At 41.4% G+C, this 19,286-nt stretch overlaps 1 protein-coding gene and 1 long non-coding RNA gene across 3 annotated transcripts in view; one reads left to right on the top strand and one right to left on the bottom strand.

The window, feature by feature from the left end:
* The window catches only part of usp44 (ubiquitin specific peptidase 44), a 21,033-nt gene continuing 1,747 nt past the window's right edge, over positions 1-19,286 (bottom strand). The window contains exons 1-6 of one of the 2 annotated variants that reach the window (XM_015352338.2): positions 16,712-17,096; positions 12,044-13,605; positions 6,436-6,634; positions 5,163-5,271; positions 4,545-4,750; positions 1-2,028 (exon numbers count right to left, since the gene is read on the bottom strand). In XM_015352338.2, coding sequence (XP_015207824.2) covers positions 1,904-2,028; positions 4,545-4,750; positions 5,163-5,271; positions 6,436-6,634; positions 12,044-13,534 — 2,130 coding nt within the window. In that variant the 5' untranslated portion in view covers positions 13,535-13,605; positions 16,712-17,096 and the 3' untranslated portion in view covers positions 1-1,903. Of the gene's footprint in view, positions 2,029-4,544; positions 4,751-5,162; positions 5,272-6,435; positions 6,635-12,043; positions 13,606-16,711; positions 17,097-19,286 lie in introns of those variants that run through there. The other variant, XM_015352339.2, reaches the window with a different exon arrangement.
* LOC107078013 (uncharacterized) overlaps positions 18,543-19,286 on the top strand; it is a 9,877-nt gene continuing 9,133 nt past the window's right edge. Inside the window, exon 1 of the long non-coding RNA XR_001478988.2 lies at positions 18,543-18,711. This is a non-coding gene — a long non-coding RNA (uncharacterized lncRNA). The remainder of the gene's footprint in view (positions 18,712-19,286) is intronic.

A 19,286-nucleotide genomic window follows, 5' to 3' on the forward strand; every position in this document is an offset into this window, starting at 1 on the left:
TTAAAAAAATGTAAAAATATTCTCATTTATTGAGGTAAATTTCTCTAAAGATTGAGGTAACAATTTGCATAGTATTACTTCCATAAATTTACATCAGAAAACATACTAAACACTTTAATTTTTACAAACATTTGGAAAAATCTAATATTACAATGCTGTGCTTGACTGTTCCTAGTTAACTGCTGATGTGTAAAAGAACCAGACTGGAAATCAATGGCGAAACGGAGCTACATCCTTCAAATGTGCTTCACACCTTCCAGCATGAAACAAGAGAAAATTAAAATTAAACAACGTTTTATACATCATACCCACATTCATTTTTCTGAAATTGCCAAGCTAAATCAGTATGAAAGTCCAACCCTCCTGAAATGAAAGCTTTTTCTGTAGGTAATACTTGGGAGACATGCATTTTTAATCAACACAAGCAAGAAAGTTGGAACTTTTTGGAATTGTCCAGGCCCTGTGGAATTTACCGCAACTAAAGCCAACACATCCATGCTTTAATGAAAGTGTGGTGTTATGACGAATTCTAAATGCTTTCACAATGTAGTCTGCAATGAAAACCAAAGACAAAAGTAATGTACCGTATAATGCTTAAGACTGAAGAGAAAAGTTGGCCTTTATTAAAGATTATGACAATGGTGGACTAATTCATTTCTCCGACAACTCAGAAGACAAAAAAAGCTGTTCATGAAGGGCACTCTTCATAGCTACTGCTATCCAACATCAGTTTGGTAGCAATAGATGTTATTAAAGAGGATGGAGGGTGCTATCTTCTGGTATTAAAGTGCAAATGTTTATGGAACTTTTAATGAACTTTCAAAAACTAGTCATCCTCATTCTTAATATTAAAAATAATTATTGTAATCAGAAAATTGGGAAAGGGTGAAGACAGAAAAAATGTGGATTACAATGACATTTTATTTCATCTTGTGTATGGTCCTGTTAGCATGCTGAAATGCCACTAACACTTTGCAAGTCAATTTGATCTTACTGAAACGTATCCAAGATCAAATGCACGTTTGCACTGTGCAATTATAAAAAAAACTGGCTAAAAGAACAAGGGAAACTATTCACAATGAAACAATACTATGGACATTACTGGCAGAAACAAAGCTGCCATCTTAAACAAGCTCAGACATTCGCATCAGTAAACCCTCCCAGACATTTTATAAAACAGTCTAAAATACCAAATACTTTGGTTTAAAAACAAGGAATCAACATTCTTACATTAATTACTGTTTTAAGTGCACTGCAGGGCTATATTCCCTTGGCAGAATACTGTCCATCTGCAGTGCAACATAGTATATCTCCATAGTAAAACTTTTTTTATGCAAAAAGGAAGTGATGAATCCCAATACACATTTGTAACAAAATAATAAGTAATGTTAGGGGCTTGAAACATAACCTATATTCCAGACTTTCTGCACTTTCTGCAATTTACAAGTTCACAGTAAATTAGATTGTTTAGCTATAAGGCAAGTATTTTGATATGTTTTGAATGCATTGTAAAATTCATGAAATGAATGCTTTGAACAATACTTAAAGCAAGAAAGAATTTGAAACTGCCCAAACCACACAGAGATTTGACTGTTAGATTTCCAAGGTCTTTAACATTTGCCACATGCATCTCAGTGTTTTTCTAATTGCTTTCAAAAATCAATTACTGTACACTATTATTTTTTAAAAAGTTTACAAATTTGATACAAAGCATTATAAACATCATGTACACAAATTCACAAGAGGAGCTGTTTAAAACATGTATCCAGTATTTATGAAAAAAAATACAAAAAAAGTCCATAAAATATCCCCAAGACAAAGGTCTTTGGGTGTGCTGATGTTTTGGATGCAGATCTGTTGCAGTGTGGTGCTGGTGTTGGAGACTGGCCTTGGGGGGCATCTTCTAAAGGGATTTTCCTTTGTCCTGAGAAAACCGCTGGGTATAAAACAGGATGTAGGCCTGTGCCTTGCAAACTTCATCCACAGTGCAGATGTTTAACTTGGAGTCATTGCAATGCACCCAGAACCCTGAGGAGAGAAAGCAACACTTTTTACAACGAGATTGGGATTTCCGTGCTAATCACACCTTTTCAGAGTAGCCCTGCTTCTGTGAACGTTTCCTATAATCTCTGTAAGCAATAAAATCCACCCTCAAAAATTGGATTTTGACATTTTAATTTCCTAGTTTAAAAGAGAAGATCACTTTATTGGCCATATACAATTTCTTGTATTAGGCATTTGTCTTTTCGCATACCCCAAGCGTCTTTCCCTGTCTGTGTGTCTCATCGAGAGCAAGTTGGGCTATGCGATAAGAAATTCCTAATACAAGAAATTGTATATGGCCAATAAAGCGATCATATCTTTAAAACCAAGCAAATGAAGCACCTCTTTGTAAGATAAGGTCTTATCTTATAAAGAGGTGCCTCTTTTCCTTCCACGTAGTTTCCACAGGTGTCCTCTGGTTTGTATGTAACACAAGTTGTTAAAAGTGGTTTAAATTAAATGTATATGTCAAATACAAGTTTTAGACTTTAAAGTCGCATCTGAACTCATTTAGATGCTATTTTGGTAGTGCTGACCCGCTCATCTTAAATGTTGACAACCGCACAAGCATGTTGGGGTCCCACCTTAAAACTGCCCCTAGATTAAATCCAAATTGTAGCCATTAGTACGACAGCTCACGTAGAAGAGGACAGCCAAAAGATGTTTCTGCAGCGACATGACCAAATATGCAAATGAAAAACGTTCTCTCTTCCGATGTCCTATATTAATAAAGAATTGTAGACAGTCCACAAATCCCTGGAGATGATTGTAATTGTCACTTGAGTTGCTGTGCATTTAAAACAGGACTTGCCAGTAGGGTTCAGCTGTTTTAATTTGCAAGCTATTAACAACTTCGCCAGCCAGATTTGTTTTTCTCCGATTTGAATCTTTGCTTTTTTCACATTTTACATCCTCCTAATTAGAAGCCGCCAATTTGTTCATCACCACCTCGCAGCTGCTGTGTGGTGAAAAGAGGAGACGCGTGATGATCTGAGACCACCCAGCTCCAGAAGCCGCACACCTGCCAGAGAGCGCCCCCCGCGGGCAGCCGGCAAAACTGCCCTGACTGGAGGCGTCAGCACCTGGGCTGCAGAGCAACAGCCTTGCTTCACCACCACGTGGCCCCCTCTCAGCTGGCTCTTAGGAAACCAAAATATTCTGATGCACAAGAGTCTCCCTTTTTAAGTGAAGCCACACCTCAGGTTTCAACTAAAGAAATACCTGAGCTCTGTCAAGTTTCCAGCCATCAAACACTAAAAATTTCTCTTTCCTTTCCAGGGACAGGGAGCATCACCCAGGAGGAATGAATTAATTGGTAGGTATGACACTCGTTATTTAATTAAGGAGGTGTGTAAGTGCAGGGCAACCTTATACTAGCTCTGCATAAACATGATCAAGACAAGGAAGTTGTACCAATAGAATTAGGGAAGAAATAAAAGAAAACATTTATTCATTGACATCTTTTAAATAAATTAGAACAGTTGCTGAGATTTGTTTGACGATACACATTTTACTTTTTTGTTAAATAATGTCTTCATTTGATATTGTAACTATAAATACTAGTTTTTATTACCATCTATGTCATTTTTAAACAATGTTTCTGAAAAGACCTGACAACTATTCTTAATTCTATTAAACAGACACAATAGCTAATTTCACCAGCTGCTTCAAATTAAAAAATGTTTGCTAACTCATCTAACAAAAATAATGGTAAAAGGGTAAGTATTCAACAGTTTCAATCTCAAAGAGTGAAAATTGTAAAAAAAACAATTGAACATCACACAAAACAATATTCTGGAATAAATTTATTAAACAATTACAAATTAAATCAAATTTAATTTACAAAAAAAAGCTTTGTTGAATTATTAGAATGGGAATTGATATGAAAATGTGCACTGGAACACATTACCACAAGTACTATAATTTTTAGAAATACTCAGCTATTTTGTAATAGAAATATGAAATACTGCCCCTTTCATCTGCTGAGAAAACATCACTTTGAGGTTAAAATCAGGGCTATAGAATCCTTCTGCCCCATTGAAAGATAAAGAATAACGCTATCCTCCAACACACACAGCATTTCATTTTCAAACCCTCATCTAAACAAAAACCCCAGATATTTCGGATATTCTGTAAACGCTGGTCTAAGCCTGGTCCAGTGCAGGAAAAGTTTAATAAGTGTTTATTTTCTTACAGTTCCTGAAACATATGTGCATTTCAAACAGGACAGAAGGTTTATTTTCACACACCCTCTCAGGATGCCTAAAGACAAGACCCAGACTAAGAGAGGTTACGTCTAAACAGACATAAACAGTTCCTACCAAAGTCTGGGAACTAGCAAGCAAAAGCATTGCAGCACTCACGGCAATATAAAGTACAATCAATGAAAATTCTGCAATGTACTTAAGTGCTCAAAGTCAAAACGTTTTGAGTTAATCATAAATCGATTGTATTTTTGATCAGTGTGGGCATAGTAAGAGCTGAAGAGATGGAAAACTTACCTCCTTCTGTGTTGTAGCAATAGGCAGTGTAATGACCTGAGCCAAATCCCTTTCCATGATGCATTACCACAGCTGATAATTCATATATGAAGCAGTCCGGCTTGAGATTCCCTGTAGAGTCTCTACAGCAATAAGGCTCCATGTTTAATATCTGATCAAAGCTGACATGAACCCCAATCTTCTCTCTGTGATTGCGGCCTGACCACCTGAAAGGGACAGAACATATGCAGCCGATATCCCCGCTGAACTCAAAAGACTTGTTTCAGATTTATAATATTATAATCACTGATGGAAAAAAGCTAAGAAATTTTTTCACTACATAAATCTTCTCAGCATATTTTCCCTTTATTGGGAAGCGAAAGTAAAAATCCAGTTTATTCTTAGCAACGTCGAAGCAGGAGTAAAGCAGCTTGAAATCGGAATGTATTTTTATTAGCAAGCAGCTTTCGTCAATCCCCATGAACTGCCAATTCGCAATATCTGAGTAACTTTGAAAAATGTTTTCTGAAACATACTAGGATACAGACTGCAGAGCTGAGGAAGAAAAAAAATGCATTCTCCTAACTCTTTACATGAGCAACCCCCCCATCCCCAGAAATAACTACGCCACACTCTCACCTGAAGCGCTTGAGGTGCAGTCTCAAGACCTGAGGCAGTTTGTGAACCATGAGCTGCTTCTGAGCTTCAGTGAGGATGACCGGCTTCGAGGAGAATCGTCTCCGCTTGCCTTAAAACCAGGGGGAGAGATTATTCATTTTGTCTTTTTTAAATGCATCGAAACTATCAATGAAACCAAAGTGTCATTTTGGAAATGTCTGTCAGATTAAAAAAAAAACGCCAGATTAAAAATATTCTCAGTATTAGGAAAATACCACGTTAGTTTGGTTTTTTTGCTTCAGTACTTAATTTTCAAATTGGATAGGCCAGCTATAGATCAAGGCCTCACCTTTGGGAAGTATGCAACCTGAAAAAACATCCAGTTTCTGGAGGAATGAGGAAAACGTGACAACTTCTATACAGGCAAATGAAAAGGCCAAATTTCTAATTGATAAATAATTCCCAGTTTGTTTCTCGCTGGGAATGCATGCATTCATGTAACAGATAATAATAATTGCTTACACATATATATCACTTTTCTGGACACTCCACTCAAAGTGCTTTACAGGTAATGGGGACTCCCCTCCACCACCACCAATGTGCAGCATCCACCTGGATGATGCGACAGCAGCCACAGTGCACCAGAAAGCTCACCACACATCAGCTATCAGTGGGGAGGAGAGCAGAGTAATGAAGCCAATTCATAGATGGGGATTAGTAGGAGGCCATGATTGGTAAGGGCCAATGTGAAATATGGCCAGGACGCCAGGGTTACACCCCTACTCTTTTCGAGAAACACCCTGGGATTTTTAATGACCACAGAGAGTCAGGACCTTGGTTTTACATCTCATCCGAAGGACGGCGCCTGTTTACAGTATAGTGTCCCCGTCACTATACTGGGACATTAGGACCCACATGGACCGCAGGGTGAGTGCCCCCTGCTGGCCCCACTAACACCTCTTCCAGCAGCAACCTTAGTTTTTCCCAGGAGGTCTCCCATCCAGGTACTGACCAGGCTCACACCTGCTTAGCTTCAGTGGGTTGCCAGTTGTGAGTTGCAGAGTGATATGGCTGCTGGCCATAATATACCAAATACCACAACAGGAAAATAAACAATAAGATGGAAAATGCCAATTCAATTAAATTTACAATTTAGCTTTAACCCTTAGGGTTTTTCCCCACAAAATGAGAGAACGGTGCTGGGAAAACCTCTGAGCCCCTTCTTTTCAGTGCGACGAATGTATCGGAGAAGGCTGGGCCCAGGTGGCCAAGCCTGTGGTGTGTACATACTCACTGTTGCACTGATCGCAGGCATAGATATTTCCTTCCAAGGCTTCGGTCTCTGTGAACTTGGCCAACATTTCTGTCAGCAAGCAAGGATACTGCGCAGACGTCTCTTTTCCATTACAATGGTATCTCTCTGGAAACTCCAGTGACAAGTCCCAGAAGGGCTCAATGGTATTGGATTTATTGTCACAGGCAAGACACGTCACCTGTCAAAGCAGACAGACAGTCAGAGACTAATACGAGGTCTCCTTGTATGCAGTGGTTGTTTTCCTGCTTTGAATGACCACCTAATTTAGTGAAAATTATTCCATCATCCTCAGTTTAGGATGATTATGATTTTAAATTTTACATTACTACATGTCCATTTTTTAAAACTAGATATCTCACACAGCTGCAGATTAAAAAAAAACACAACCATAAAACCTTCAGGCTAAAATGTAAAACTGCAGGACTGAGCTCTGGGATCAGTAATCAACGTCACCTGCAAACTAGGATTCAGGGACTGATTATGTAAAACTCTCAGCAGTGATACCGCTGCACAAAAAGCAGCTTGTCTTGCCTCAACCAGCAGTGTGTTAACTAGAAAACAATCATCTAAATTGAACAAGGAAATCAGAATACTGCTGTCTATTACACTGCAAACATCTGTCCGATATCTACACTGCACTCTCCATTTCTACGTTGAAGTATTGCTTTACTACAATGCATCTCAAAATACATGATATACTTTTTTGAGCCTTCTTCATGTAATTGAACAACAGCACATGATACACAATAGAAACAAAGAAAGAAGTAAAAACACAGCAAACTGATTTTGAAACAAAACCAGATGAATAGCTTTAGTGCATTATGAAAAGACTGTTTTGGGCAGCTACGTTTCACAGATGAGGTGTTTTGCACGAGAAGGCTCTGATGCCCATTGTGTCGAACAAGGACATTCTGAATTCTGTGTAATATCTGAATAAATATTTAGTATTGCTTGGCAGCAGTCATACATAAAAAACACATATCAATAGTTCATGATCAGAAATGCAGAGCAAGAGTCCTAACAGAGCATTGCTGCACAGAAGAAAGATACCCTTCAGAGTTCCTACCACGCGCCAAGAGCAATACAATGTACCACTGAAAAGAATGATCAAGATTAACTTATGTCTAGATATTCCAACAGCTCTTAGATTTTTTAAGTACTGCAGAAACACAAACCTGCAGATGTTAAAATAAAAAATAATCACGCATCACATGAAATAAAACAGCAACAAAAATGAGCTAAGGCTTGTAATGTTTGTTCAGATTCACTGACAGCTGCTTTCTTCCTCTTGATATTCACCTTTAAAGACAGTTCAAAAACATACAAGCCAAATTAAAGATGGGAGCCAAAAAAAAAACCCTTGCAATGCAAATACAGATAACCACAAGCTTCAAGAACAACTCCTTTTGTTCCTACAGCACATCTGTTATGTAGTTCAACCAAGATTCACTGTGGTTTTTATAGTTTTTCCAAAACACCACAAAAGTTAATAAGTCTCCGATTGTAGGTTGCAGCAATGAAAGCATTTTCCATTGTCATATTTTTGTGAATTTAGGAGTACAGTTGATTAAAAGCAGTTCCTAATACTTTGAGCCTGCATACATTCACTTCCATTCTCTCTGGTCTTTAAAGTGTCCTTGGTGAGACATTTGTCTTCTAGGTAGGACTGTGCTCCTGGAGCTGTGTAGTTCTTGGTATAATACACTGTATCCGGGTGATCTGCCTGTTACTGATATGTAAGCTCTTAGTCATATTACAATTGGGTACTTCAAATGTCCAAGGAAGTGGTACAATACTAATAAAAAATGTCATGCATCTAACTGTTCTCTCGAACCGAGAACCAAGTCAGGTGCAGTAGCCAAACAAATTATTTACACTTTCCCTGGGGATTTAGCACCGATTTATCGAATGCCTGAAATACTATAATGAGGGATCATTAACATAACACTAGAACACAAAGTTCTCTCATATCTCTCTGAACTCACTGCTCTCTCTTTTTGCGTTTTAAGTAAACCGCTTCAGCTCGGATAACAGTAAAAACACTGTTATTAGGCTAGTAGCGACTTTATTAATATATCTGAAATACCCATGAAGCACTGGTAGCTGTGTAAAATCAAGTTCATCAATATAATAGTAATAGTAACTTAAATTAATTAAAATTCTCTCCCCTCATTTGGTTGGGCCCCGGCTAGCTCTGTTGGAAGAGCATGAGACTCAATCTCAGGGTAGTGGGTTTGTGTCCCATGTTGGGTCCCAGGTCCTCCATGTTGGAGGTTGGGCACAAGGCTAACAACCCTGTCCCGTAAAAAACTAATGTTACGGAAACAGCAACAGGATGTTTCTGTCCCTACATGCTGGAAGGCAAAACGGCCGAGCATCCATCCATCTCTCATTTGATTACATTCTTCCCCACAGAAAACACATATTAAAAGCATTTGATCTATTTGCAAACATAGCACTCTTAAATCACAATTTGTTAATACCCAATAATTGGCACCACTGCAACTGAAACACAACGTAAAACCTTGAGGGCACCCCACAATGCCGGTCAGACTGAGCAACCTGACATGGTACACAGCTATTCACAACCACTTGGAACATCTTAGGACCCGGACATCTGAAATATCTGAAGGTTGAGCTGCGTTTAAAAAAATGATTTTTTTTTTAATCAAGTAATTAAAAAACACTAACCCTGAAAGTATTTGAGTCTTGCCACAGACATCCTTCACACCTTTCCTGCTTAAGCCTAAGTGATACACGCTGAGCCACATTCTTCCTTGCTCTCTTGTACAATTCTTATTTGGAAAACAATGTGTGAATACGACTGCAAAATGTGTGAACTGTGCAAAAGATGGTTTTAAATGCAATACAACCCATGCAGCTAACAGTCACACTAATTGCAAAGCTGAAGCATAACAGAAATATCCCACAGAACTCTTGGATGACATTAGGCACTTTGAATCACTGATGTTACATCTTAATGCACTTCATATACAACTAGAAAACCTAGCAATGAAGCAAAAACATAAGCGCCTATAATGTTTAAGCGGGTAAATCATAAAAAAATCTTAATGTCCTTTTTTACTCTCTTCCTTCTTTTGGCAAGTGTATTGCTGACATCAGGCGCACAAAGCCACACAGTTCCAACAATTCTGACCCACTTAATTCACAAGTGAAGAAGAACTAGGATTTTGGTTACATGCTTGCCCTGAAAAGTCAGGACAGAAATAAGCCCTCGCTTCTCCTTTATAGTGGTGCCATATTTACCAAACCTTTCCACATGCCCGTTTAAAAAAAACAGACACTGAGATTCCACAGTTTCCATTACATCACTCTTACCAACACCAGACACCAACTGTAAGAAAGTGGTAACCACGCACACTACAAAACAATGCTCTCAATTGAAATGAAACCAGATCATAATCTTTGCCCTACTTCTTGTGTTAAAAAAAAAAACGTCATTTATGGCATGTAAAAGAGTTTACTTCAAGATTTAAGGCAGGTTTCATGCCGACAGCTTGAAGTACTTAAAATGTTTGAAGTACATGGTTCAGTAAATGAAGGCAAAAGCGTTTTGTGTAGCCGGAAACACTCTTGATTTTACACTGGAATTTCTAGTTTTAATTAAAAAGCTGGAGGGAGGGGGAAGTGGAGGAAGGCAGGCACACCCAAAGTCACATTTTCACAACTCAGGGAAAAACGATCAGATGTAAACTGGATGGGAAAGAGCGCAGCGAATGCCAGTGACTCGGCGTTCTGCCAGTGAAAATGTTTCGCCGTGCTCGGCGCTTGGTGTCTCTGCCCCCCATGTCTTCTCCAGATACCGAGACCTGCAGAGCCCGCAGCCCTGCTCTGTCCCGGCCCCCCAAGATAAGGGCTGAACGCTGAGGTCCTGCTGGGAACAGGCCCCTCACTAGATACGGCTCTGGCGCTCGCAAACTGGCTATGCCTGGAGGAGAGGTGAGCAACATAGATACCCCCCTCCCAGCAGGAAATCACACTGCAGGACAAGTGCCGCTGCAAGGGCTGATCGAGCTATATGAAGCCAGTCAGATCTTATAAGGAACGTTTTTCCCCCATCCTTAAACTAAATTAAAAAGAGTGGAAGGCATCCGTGATCACTTGTTTTAAACCCAGAACATTCAAATCAACACTCACGTGATATATGGCCTCCCAATCCCTCTCTTATCTACTAATAAGTTTTTCCAAGATCCACTCATTCTCAGGGGCACTTAATATAAGAGTTAGATCCCTTTCTAACCTGAATGTCACTGTTTAGGGATTTCAAAAAGAAAATTATTTTAACAAACTGTCACCAATTCTGCAGAAATTCAATTCACTATATCCATGCAGATAACACTACCAGTAAAACACAGTACCTCCAAACACAAGAGCTTCATCTTATTAGGGCTATTCCTTCTCAGTTTAACACCACAGCACATGATATTCCTGCCACAACACTACAGACTGCATCTGATGCTGAAATGTTCATTACCAGTAGAAAATGTTTGGTCTACATTCTCACAGCAGTAATTGTGCTTAACGAACTTTAGATGCTGATTAATAGAGGTTTTCCATCACTGATCTCTGACAGGAAATACTGCGAAGGAATTTACATCACATCCTGTACGAAGATGCACAAGACTTCCTAACTTCACCAACGAACGGGTGCCAATCAAAACTTTTGTTCAACACCTGCTTATTACTTTACACTTGTGAAGTATAACTCCAAGACTGGTGAATTTTCTCCAGATATGTTTCAAAGGCTGAACTCTATCGGAAACGTACTGCAAACCCAACAACGTCAAAGACAGACAGTGAGAAAAGCGAACACAAAATGTCATAAAAAACAGAACTAACGGGTTGAGAGGAAAACGGACATGTTTTTTTACATTATAATACGTTGTCAAAGATCAAAATCACCACGATGAAACATTTAATAAACTATCACTAAACCAAAATGGAATACTGAAAAGTAATTCACACATCACACTAGTACCACTCAACAATAATTCAAATAGTAATAATGTGTACATTACTTTTCATGCAGAATGTTTAGTGTCCCAAAGTGTTTAGCAGGTAAGAGGGAACTTGCAGCATTCATCAGAGATACAAACCCAGGCTTTTATTAACAAAAGAATCTTTGAAAGATTTTACCTTTACGTACATTATAAAAAGCATGACAGTAAAAACAAATCCCATCAGAAATAACCTTTACATTCCATGACAAGTCAAAAGACTTGCCAAGAACAGCTAAAACTGCACCTTTTTAAACCATATTTCATGAACATCGACTTTATTTTCTCTTGCTATTTAGCACAACCTGGTGAAGACAAACACACAGAACCCTGAACAGAGATCTCACCTGCTCCTCGTTATTTCCCTAAATTATTATCACTTTACTTAAGAGAATTAAATCAGCATAACACATAAGAAGCTATACATTTTAGTGACCTGGCTCTGAGCTAACCTCATGTGGACAAGTAAGCAAAAACACCAGGACAATTTCCACCCAGTTAAGACCAGCAAAGACAAAGGCGAAAAAAGAAAATCAGATAACAAAACAAGAAAATGAGGGCCCACCAACCTGGCTCAGGAGCTGCCCGTGAAAGATAGTGTTGACAACATTCATGACCTTTTTGATGAGCTTCCTCTGTGAAGCCGGCACGTGGGCAGGCTGCAGGCTGCCCGTGGTCTCCAGCTCCTGCTGCACCTTGTCCAGAAGCTCACAGAGGAACTCCTGCGCGTCCTGCTGGGCATAACCCCTGAAGGCAGGGATGAGATGCCATACAGAGTGCAACATGGCAAACGGAGACACCAGCGCCCACTTTCCTGACCACATCACCTGGAACAAGGTGTGCAGCTCGTGGCACAGGGAGATGTGTTTGGAGCTGGGCTCCTTGGGCTGGATCAGCTCCATGTTCCTAGTCCTAGAAGCGCCTCCACTTAGGCCCGCTAACAAACTCCTCTTGGAGGTGGGAGACGGGGACTCCCCCCCCTTACCGTTGCGCATTACGAGCTTGCACAGGGCCGGTCGAGAGTTCCCATTGGCAGCGCTGGCAAGGAAGTCCAGGTCCTGGTTAAGGTCAAGCTGCAGGAAACACTCCCGAAAGATATGCAAGTGACTAAGCACCTGGAGTATGGAGTTCATGTAGCAAGTGTTGCCCAGATTGCGCAGTCCGGTCACGCCGGGGGTGACTGTGGGTCTCCGTTTGACAGGGGAATCCCCAGGCTTCTTCATACCTGCATCAGACGAGGTAGAGGCAGTAGTCGAGGTGGGTTTCGTTTTCCCCGTGTCCATCTTGCCCACTTTCCTGTGAGGCGCGGGGGCAGCTCGCCTTCGCCCCCCGGCCCGCTGCGCCCCCGAGGCCCTGCCGAAAATCCGGCGAACGGTCTTGCGGGACGCCGGGGGAGGGCCGCTCTGCCGGCTCTGCTTCCGAAGGCGGCTGCTCTTCCTGGGAGGGGCACTTTCCAGCTCCGCCTTCTGCCGCCGCTTCAGCTCCTGCCTCCTTTCCCTCAGCTCCCTCCTCCGGGCCTCCGCCTCCTCCCTCAGCCTCTCCTCCGCGGCACGCCGCTGCCCCCCGGCCGTCAACTCGAACCAGCCGCGGAACACCCGGCCGATCAGCGACCGCCGCCGGTGCCAGAGAGCCGTGAACATGCGGTCCTCGTCCCGCAGCAGCTCCTGCACGCTACCGGCCGAGATGTCGTCGTTGGTCGCCATGGAGCGCAAGGTGCGGCCGCTGCGGGTGGTGACCTCGTAGTTCTGGCTCTTGATGGCGCTCAGCGTGCTGCGCAGCAGTTTCAGGTCTCCCATGGCGTTGTCGTTCAGCACGTAGTCGTCGCACAGGTAGCAGAACACGTAGAGCTCGTTGACCTCCATCGCCACCGGGTGCCTCTGCTCCTGGAAGTGCTTGAGCGCGTGCTCCTCGATGTAGCGGCCGCAGGCTACGTGGGAGCAGCTGAGGCAGGCCCACACCGACTCGGTGGTGTTACAGTCCACGCAGTGCCATTTCTGCGGGTTGAGGATGGAGTGGTCCTGAGCCAGCCGAAGCCGGCCAACATGCTTACACTTGTCCATCTTCCGCGGCGTCAGATCCCCCTTGCTAAGAAGGTGAGCTGCCAAACATGCCCACCCCACAGCATCTTAACCTGGGAAAGACAGGCGGGGTTTAAACCACAACAGACCAAACACAAGAACATCAGAAAGCTGACAAGTGAGAGGCGGCCGTTTGGCCCATCTAGTCTGTCCAGGGGGTCGAGTAGTTAACTGATCCAAGGACCTCATCCGGCTGTTTCTGTAAAGCAACCAGAGTGTCAGCTTCCAACACATGGTTGGGCAGCTTGCTCCCCACTCCCACAACCCCTATCAAACCTGACCAACATGCATTTGCCTGTTGTGAGATGCTCTGAAGGTCCCTTTCCTGTATCTATAAAAATATTGGAGCAAAAACCAGCCCACATTTCGATCTTACTCTTTCACAAACTTATACTAGAAGACTTCTTTCAGTCTGAAGAATGAAAGCCTTGATTTGGAATGATGCTAAATCTAAGGTGTGCAAGATTCATGCTGACATGTTTGCTTTAAAACACTCTAGAGTTTCAAGGCAGGGAATAACTTCTGGAGCCCAGACTCGTTTGACTAATCAAATGTTTCACACAGCTTTATTTTTTTTCCCCAGACATTATAAAGTCACCTAGAATAACAGAAGAAAAAGTAAGACATTACCTACAAAAAAATGCATCTTCATCAAGGCACTACATAAAGACAAAATGATTAAACGTAAATGTACCTCTAATCACCTAAAAAGGGCTTCACAGCTGAATTTTTGGGTTTCTTTTTTTTACCTTTTTGCATGGAATGAACTTCTACCTGGTCCTTGGCAGCCTACAAGTGCTGACACAGTTCCCCACTCCAACCTCTTGAAAGTTAAATGAAGCATAATTTTTATACTTTAGCCTACCATAAAAATCTTATTTTAAACAGTATTTTGAAAGTTTAGATTCACTTTTCTTCTCATCAGAAAGTTATTGCGAGATACCATACTTGTTCGATTTACACAGTTTTTACATGAAAAAGGTGGTGTTTCCACATGGCTGTTTCTCTCCCTAAAGTTTCTCTTTGCGTTCGCTTGAATGGTAAATTCAACAGTCTGGTCACCTCTTCGCTCACACAAGGATAATTATTGCAAATGTCTGAGTCTTAGTCATGCTATTTCCTTTGTAGTAAAGAATCAAAACCTCAGCCACTAACTATTCAGTCATCTGCACTGGAGACCTCAGTTTAGCTAACAAAAGGAGAAACGGGGATTTCATCCTAAAGACTTGCTGTAGAATGAGCAACCAGCAAGAGACAATTCCAGGCCTTTGTTTGATGATAACCTGCTAAGCACTTTTTTCCCCAGTTACATTCCAGAAAGGGAAAATGACTTTCCAACGGCTAAAAGTGGATCCAAAAAGGATAAATCCCTTTTAGGTAGATATCAAACAAAATGATGCTGCTGAGGTTACTGGTTTAATTTTTGTGCATCTTTACAAAAACACATTTTTGTAGATTTTGTTTTTACTAAATATTTTATCATTAAGCATCATATTGCCCTATGACTACAAAGCCATAGACTGTAATAAAATGAACATTACTAAGAAGTGTATTGAAGAACATGAATCAGGTACCCAGCTGCCCATATCTATCAAAGAAACATAGTGGAGAGCTAATGAACAAGTCAGTCTTTTAGACTACATTTCAGAAGACCTAGATTTGGTTTCAAAGGATTAATGAAAACCTTACTTCTAAAGGCCATAGGGAACCTGACAGATTCAGGGGCATAGGCTTACTACGTTTTTTGACCTAAACAGCAGATAGCTAAATTAAGAATTGAAAAAAGCGAATTTTTCATTAAAAGTGTCCTGGAAGGGTCCAAAAAAAGAATCAAGATTAGGTAGCTAAGAACAGGAATGAGGTTCCATTGTCTTGGCTGTGGAAGACCTCATAATGATAGGTCAAATGTGGAAGGCAGGGTCTGGGATAAGTTTCTTTGATAATATATAAACAAGACCTCAAGTATTCTTTATTATTCAGACATCCAAACCTGCTGTTTGCATTTAAAGATCAAATCTGACATCATTAGTCTTTCCAGACTTCACTGTAAACCTCCAGATTTTCTTTGTTTTATTTTAAAACTGTTTCGGCACTTTTAGGCACTTAAGTTATTTCGGAGCATCTGGTACCTGTTTCTTATACTCCGGCCGAGAAGTTGCATTATGGGTTAAGAAAAAGCAGCGCACCTAAAAAAAAAACTCAACATTTTTATCTTTTCTTTCAGGCGAATTATTTTCTCTTCCTCGTTTTAAAATAGTACTTGAATAGGTGGAGAACTTTGGCCGCTGCGTTGACTGCGGACAAAGTTGGCACAATGAAGCTACAGAACATAAATCAGAACAGCCCCTGCACACTGCAATAAAAATGCGATGCCACACTACCCACCCAGCTTTGAGCACTCCACAAACCATTGCAGAGAAAAGACTGCACACTATCGCGGAGCGACCGCTGATGTGAGCTGCAGGGCGATTTTATTTATAGACCCCGGTTTTTAAAGCTGCTCACCGGTCGCATTTTGTTTCAGATCACCTTGCAACAATGAAAACAGGACGCCAACAAAGTGAAGGCACGACGTTTCGCTACGAGTATGTCACGACGGCGATAAACACTTTCTTTCACGCTAAGTGAAATCAGATTTCACGACCCAAGCGTGGTCCCCCTGTGACCTGGGTTCTCGGGGAGCAAATGTATCGTCCACGCTATGAATTCCCACGGTTTTCAAAAACAGTGCGTGCAACTAGCATCTAGTAGTGAGATGATACGCAGTAGATGAAAGCTGGTGGAGGGGGGAGACACCACAGCGAACAGCGATTCGCTGCCGTAATTTTCCCAATCTATTCTTACAGATCTAAACACAATTGGAAAAGAGGGGGGATCCGGTGGTTACAACACAACCTGTCAGCAAACATGACCGATCTCAATCTCTGCGCGCCTGAGGCTGCGTGTATAGTGGACACTTCGCTACACGGCATGTCTGCTCGCTGGGGCTAGAGCTTCTTATTTAACTACCTACAAATTCCAATATCGTGTCAAAAAGCTCTGTCACTCTGTTGAGAGCCTCAACTCGGCTTCCCAGGCTTACGAAGAAGGAGAACGGGATTTTTTCCATCGCTTTAACCATGTGTTCCGAATCAAGAACAATAAACAATGCTAACGTACCTATCACACAGCACTCACTCCGCTGACACTCTCACCGTCGCCATCTTGTCTGTTCACATTGACTGTCGCGTGGAGTCCTCCTCGGCCTTTCCGCGTCCTTCGGTGACGTCAGAGATATTGGCTTTTCTAGTGACGTCATTTACCCCTCCCTCGCTGAAGGGGGGGCTTCTGTAGTGTGGACGGCAGGGGGTTGCCTGCTTTTTGGCGCTGTAATTGTTTATGTGGTTCCTGGGCTAGAATAGCGCCCAAGACCAGCTAGTGTCCCTTTTCTCGGCAATTGCGTTAGCGGCACTTAAAATGCGAGAAATACTAAGGCGGTATAACTATTTGTTTCGCAGTTCAGAGCAGTAATTTTACTTTATCAGCCGCCCAAAAAAACCGTGAACACAAGAAATCAAACTCAACTGGTTTGTGATCATTAATCACCAAATGTTAAACGTCTCTATGTAAAAGGTTACACTATGGAGGTTGCTGTTGATACGGAGCGGTTTCTGCTGAACAGGTATATTTCAGCAGTAAAAAGTGCCCTTGGCAATCAAGCAAGTTAGCATTCGTTATCAGAAAATCGAGCTGCGTTGTTGTTTGCACACGGACAGCTGGTTAATGCGCCGACCAATGGTCTTGTTCTGCCAGATGTACATACATCCATGTAATTATTCGAAAACACCCTTGGATCAGTCACACCACACAAATCCGACGCAATTGCGTTTTATATCAAATTTAAACTTGCGCTCAGTTTAATTTAATCGGAAACCAGAACAATGAACAGGAACACAACCAGCGATACGTTTCGTTATTTATTGCATCTAAGTAATCGTCTATTTTATCAAGTAATTTGAGACAGTTATATGCACAGCATTGCCCCGGCCGTAAAATTCACCACTATTGATGAGCCTGACTGCTACACGATACAAGGGGATAAAAGAAACTACAGGAATATCGAAAGTCCACAAAGACAAAACACGAGGTCGCCTACAAAGAAGCGTACTACTGAGGATGATCTCTTCATAGTCCTCCGGACTACACTAAATTACTACGCTGATGAGCACTGAATGGGCCAGTCTTTCTGTGTGCACCAAAACATTTCCAGTTGTAACTAACACCGAAGTGATCACAGGCGGAGTAATTTCAAATCATCAAACGAAGACTGCAAATGATCGTAGTTAACTGCGGTGAATAACGAGCAGTTAGACGTGTTAAGGCGTTAGTGAGGAAAGACATCGAATTGGAATATTCTAATATCTATCAAAGGGGGTTAAATAAAATATAAGGGCTACACACAATGAAATATGAAAAGTGCGTTCAACACAGACCTCAGTGTCTTTTTTTTCCAAATTGTTTGGGTCCTGTGGGTGTTTTCCACGAATGAAATAACCCGACACTATTTCTGGTACTGTACAAAAGTAATTCATACTGTGAAAGCACATTTAACAAATAAAGTTGTCCAATTTTTTCATTGACGGCGGGCAATTTCACGTGCATGATTTGTAACTCTAAAGGCAGTACCAAATGTCATTCGTTATACATATAATCACGTTATCGACCATATGAGCGTTTCTTACTTGTAAGTTTCTCAATAAGCGATTTTGTATTTGAGCGTTCACGCGATGGTTCTGAGTGTTTTTTTCCCGCTTTTGGCTCGAGTCTCCCTCTTGTTACCCACGAAGCTTTTACGAAATGTGTATGTTTTTTCTAGACGTCTGTATGTAGGCACGACAAGCGCACATGCAATATTTTTTCCCTGATGTTACAGGGGCAGGACACCCTTTATATCCTCCCTGGTGTGCCCACGGACGATGCCTTTTTTTTAAACGGGTTGGTATTTAATCGGGAACAATAGATTAATCAGCACTGGCTGTACAGTAGCTGTGGAAACGGAGAGCCCACTCTGCTGACCTGATTTGTATGTGTGACGACTGTATTTCTGGGTTGGGAGTTTTTCCAGTATTTGTAAAGTTGTCACTGTGCCAAGTCGTCTTTCAGGAAATGCTGCGGTTGAGGTAAAATATGCTCGTCTCAGACCAAGCATCTGTACGCTGCAACACGCAGTTACAGTATATCTTTCTACCGCGTTCCACCGTCTCAGTGATTTTTTATAAATACATGTTTTACGCTGTGGACCAATCTTGACTTCGACCTTTCGTTCGTCTTTTAAAAACTGATTACAGTTCGATTTCTTTACATGTTTTGTTGCCTCGTTGAGTGTAGTTATGGTTCACAGGCGAGTGCGTAATCATTTCTTAATGTTTCCTGCGAATGTCAGATAACGTTTATTTATTGTTTCTAGCAATTCTCGGTGATTATTAGTACGACCACAGTTCCTTTACTTTATTTGGTATTTCACAGCACACATCGAAATTTAGTGCTGTTCACTCATCTATGAGTACATGGAAAAACGTTTCTCGTATTGAGCGCTGGAAATGAAACGAGTGGGTTTGAATGAAACTTGGGTCTTCAAATAATCTAGAATTAGTTGCATTTGAAATGGGTTGAATCTGGATATGTGGATAAAAACTCACCGAAGTACGGTATTAGGGTTCTGTAGTTTATCCAGGTGCTTGTTGCTGCAGTCGAC

This window comes from Lepisosteus oculatus, chromosome 7, assembly GCF_040954835.1.
Source record: "Lepisosteus oculatus isolate fLepOcu1 chromosome 7, fLepOcu1.hap2, whole genome shotgun sequence".
Classification (NCBI taxonomy): Eukaryota; Metazoa; Chordata; class Actinopteri; order Semionotiformes; family Lepisosteidae; genus Lepisosteus; species Lepisosteus oculatus.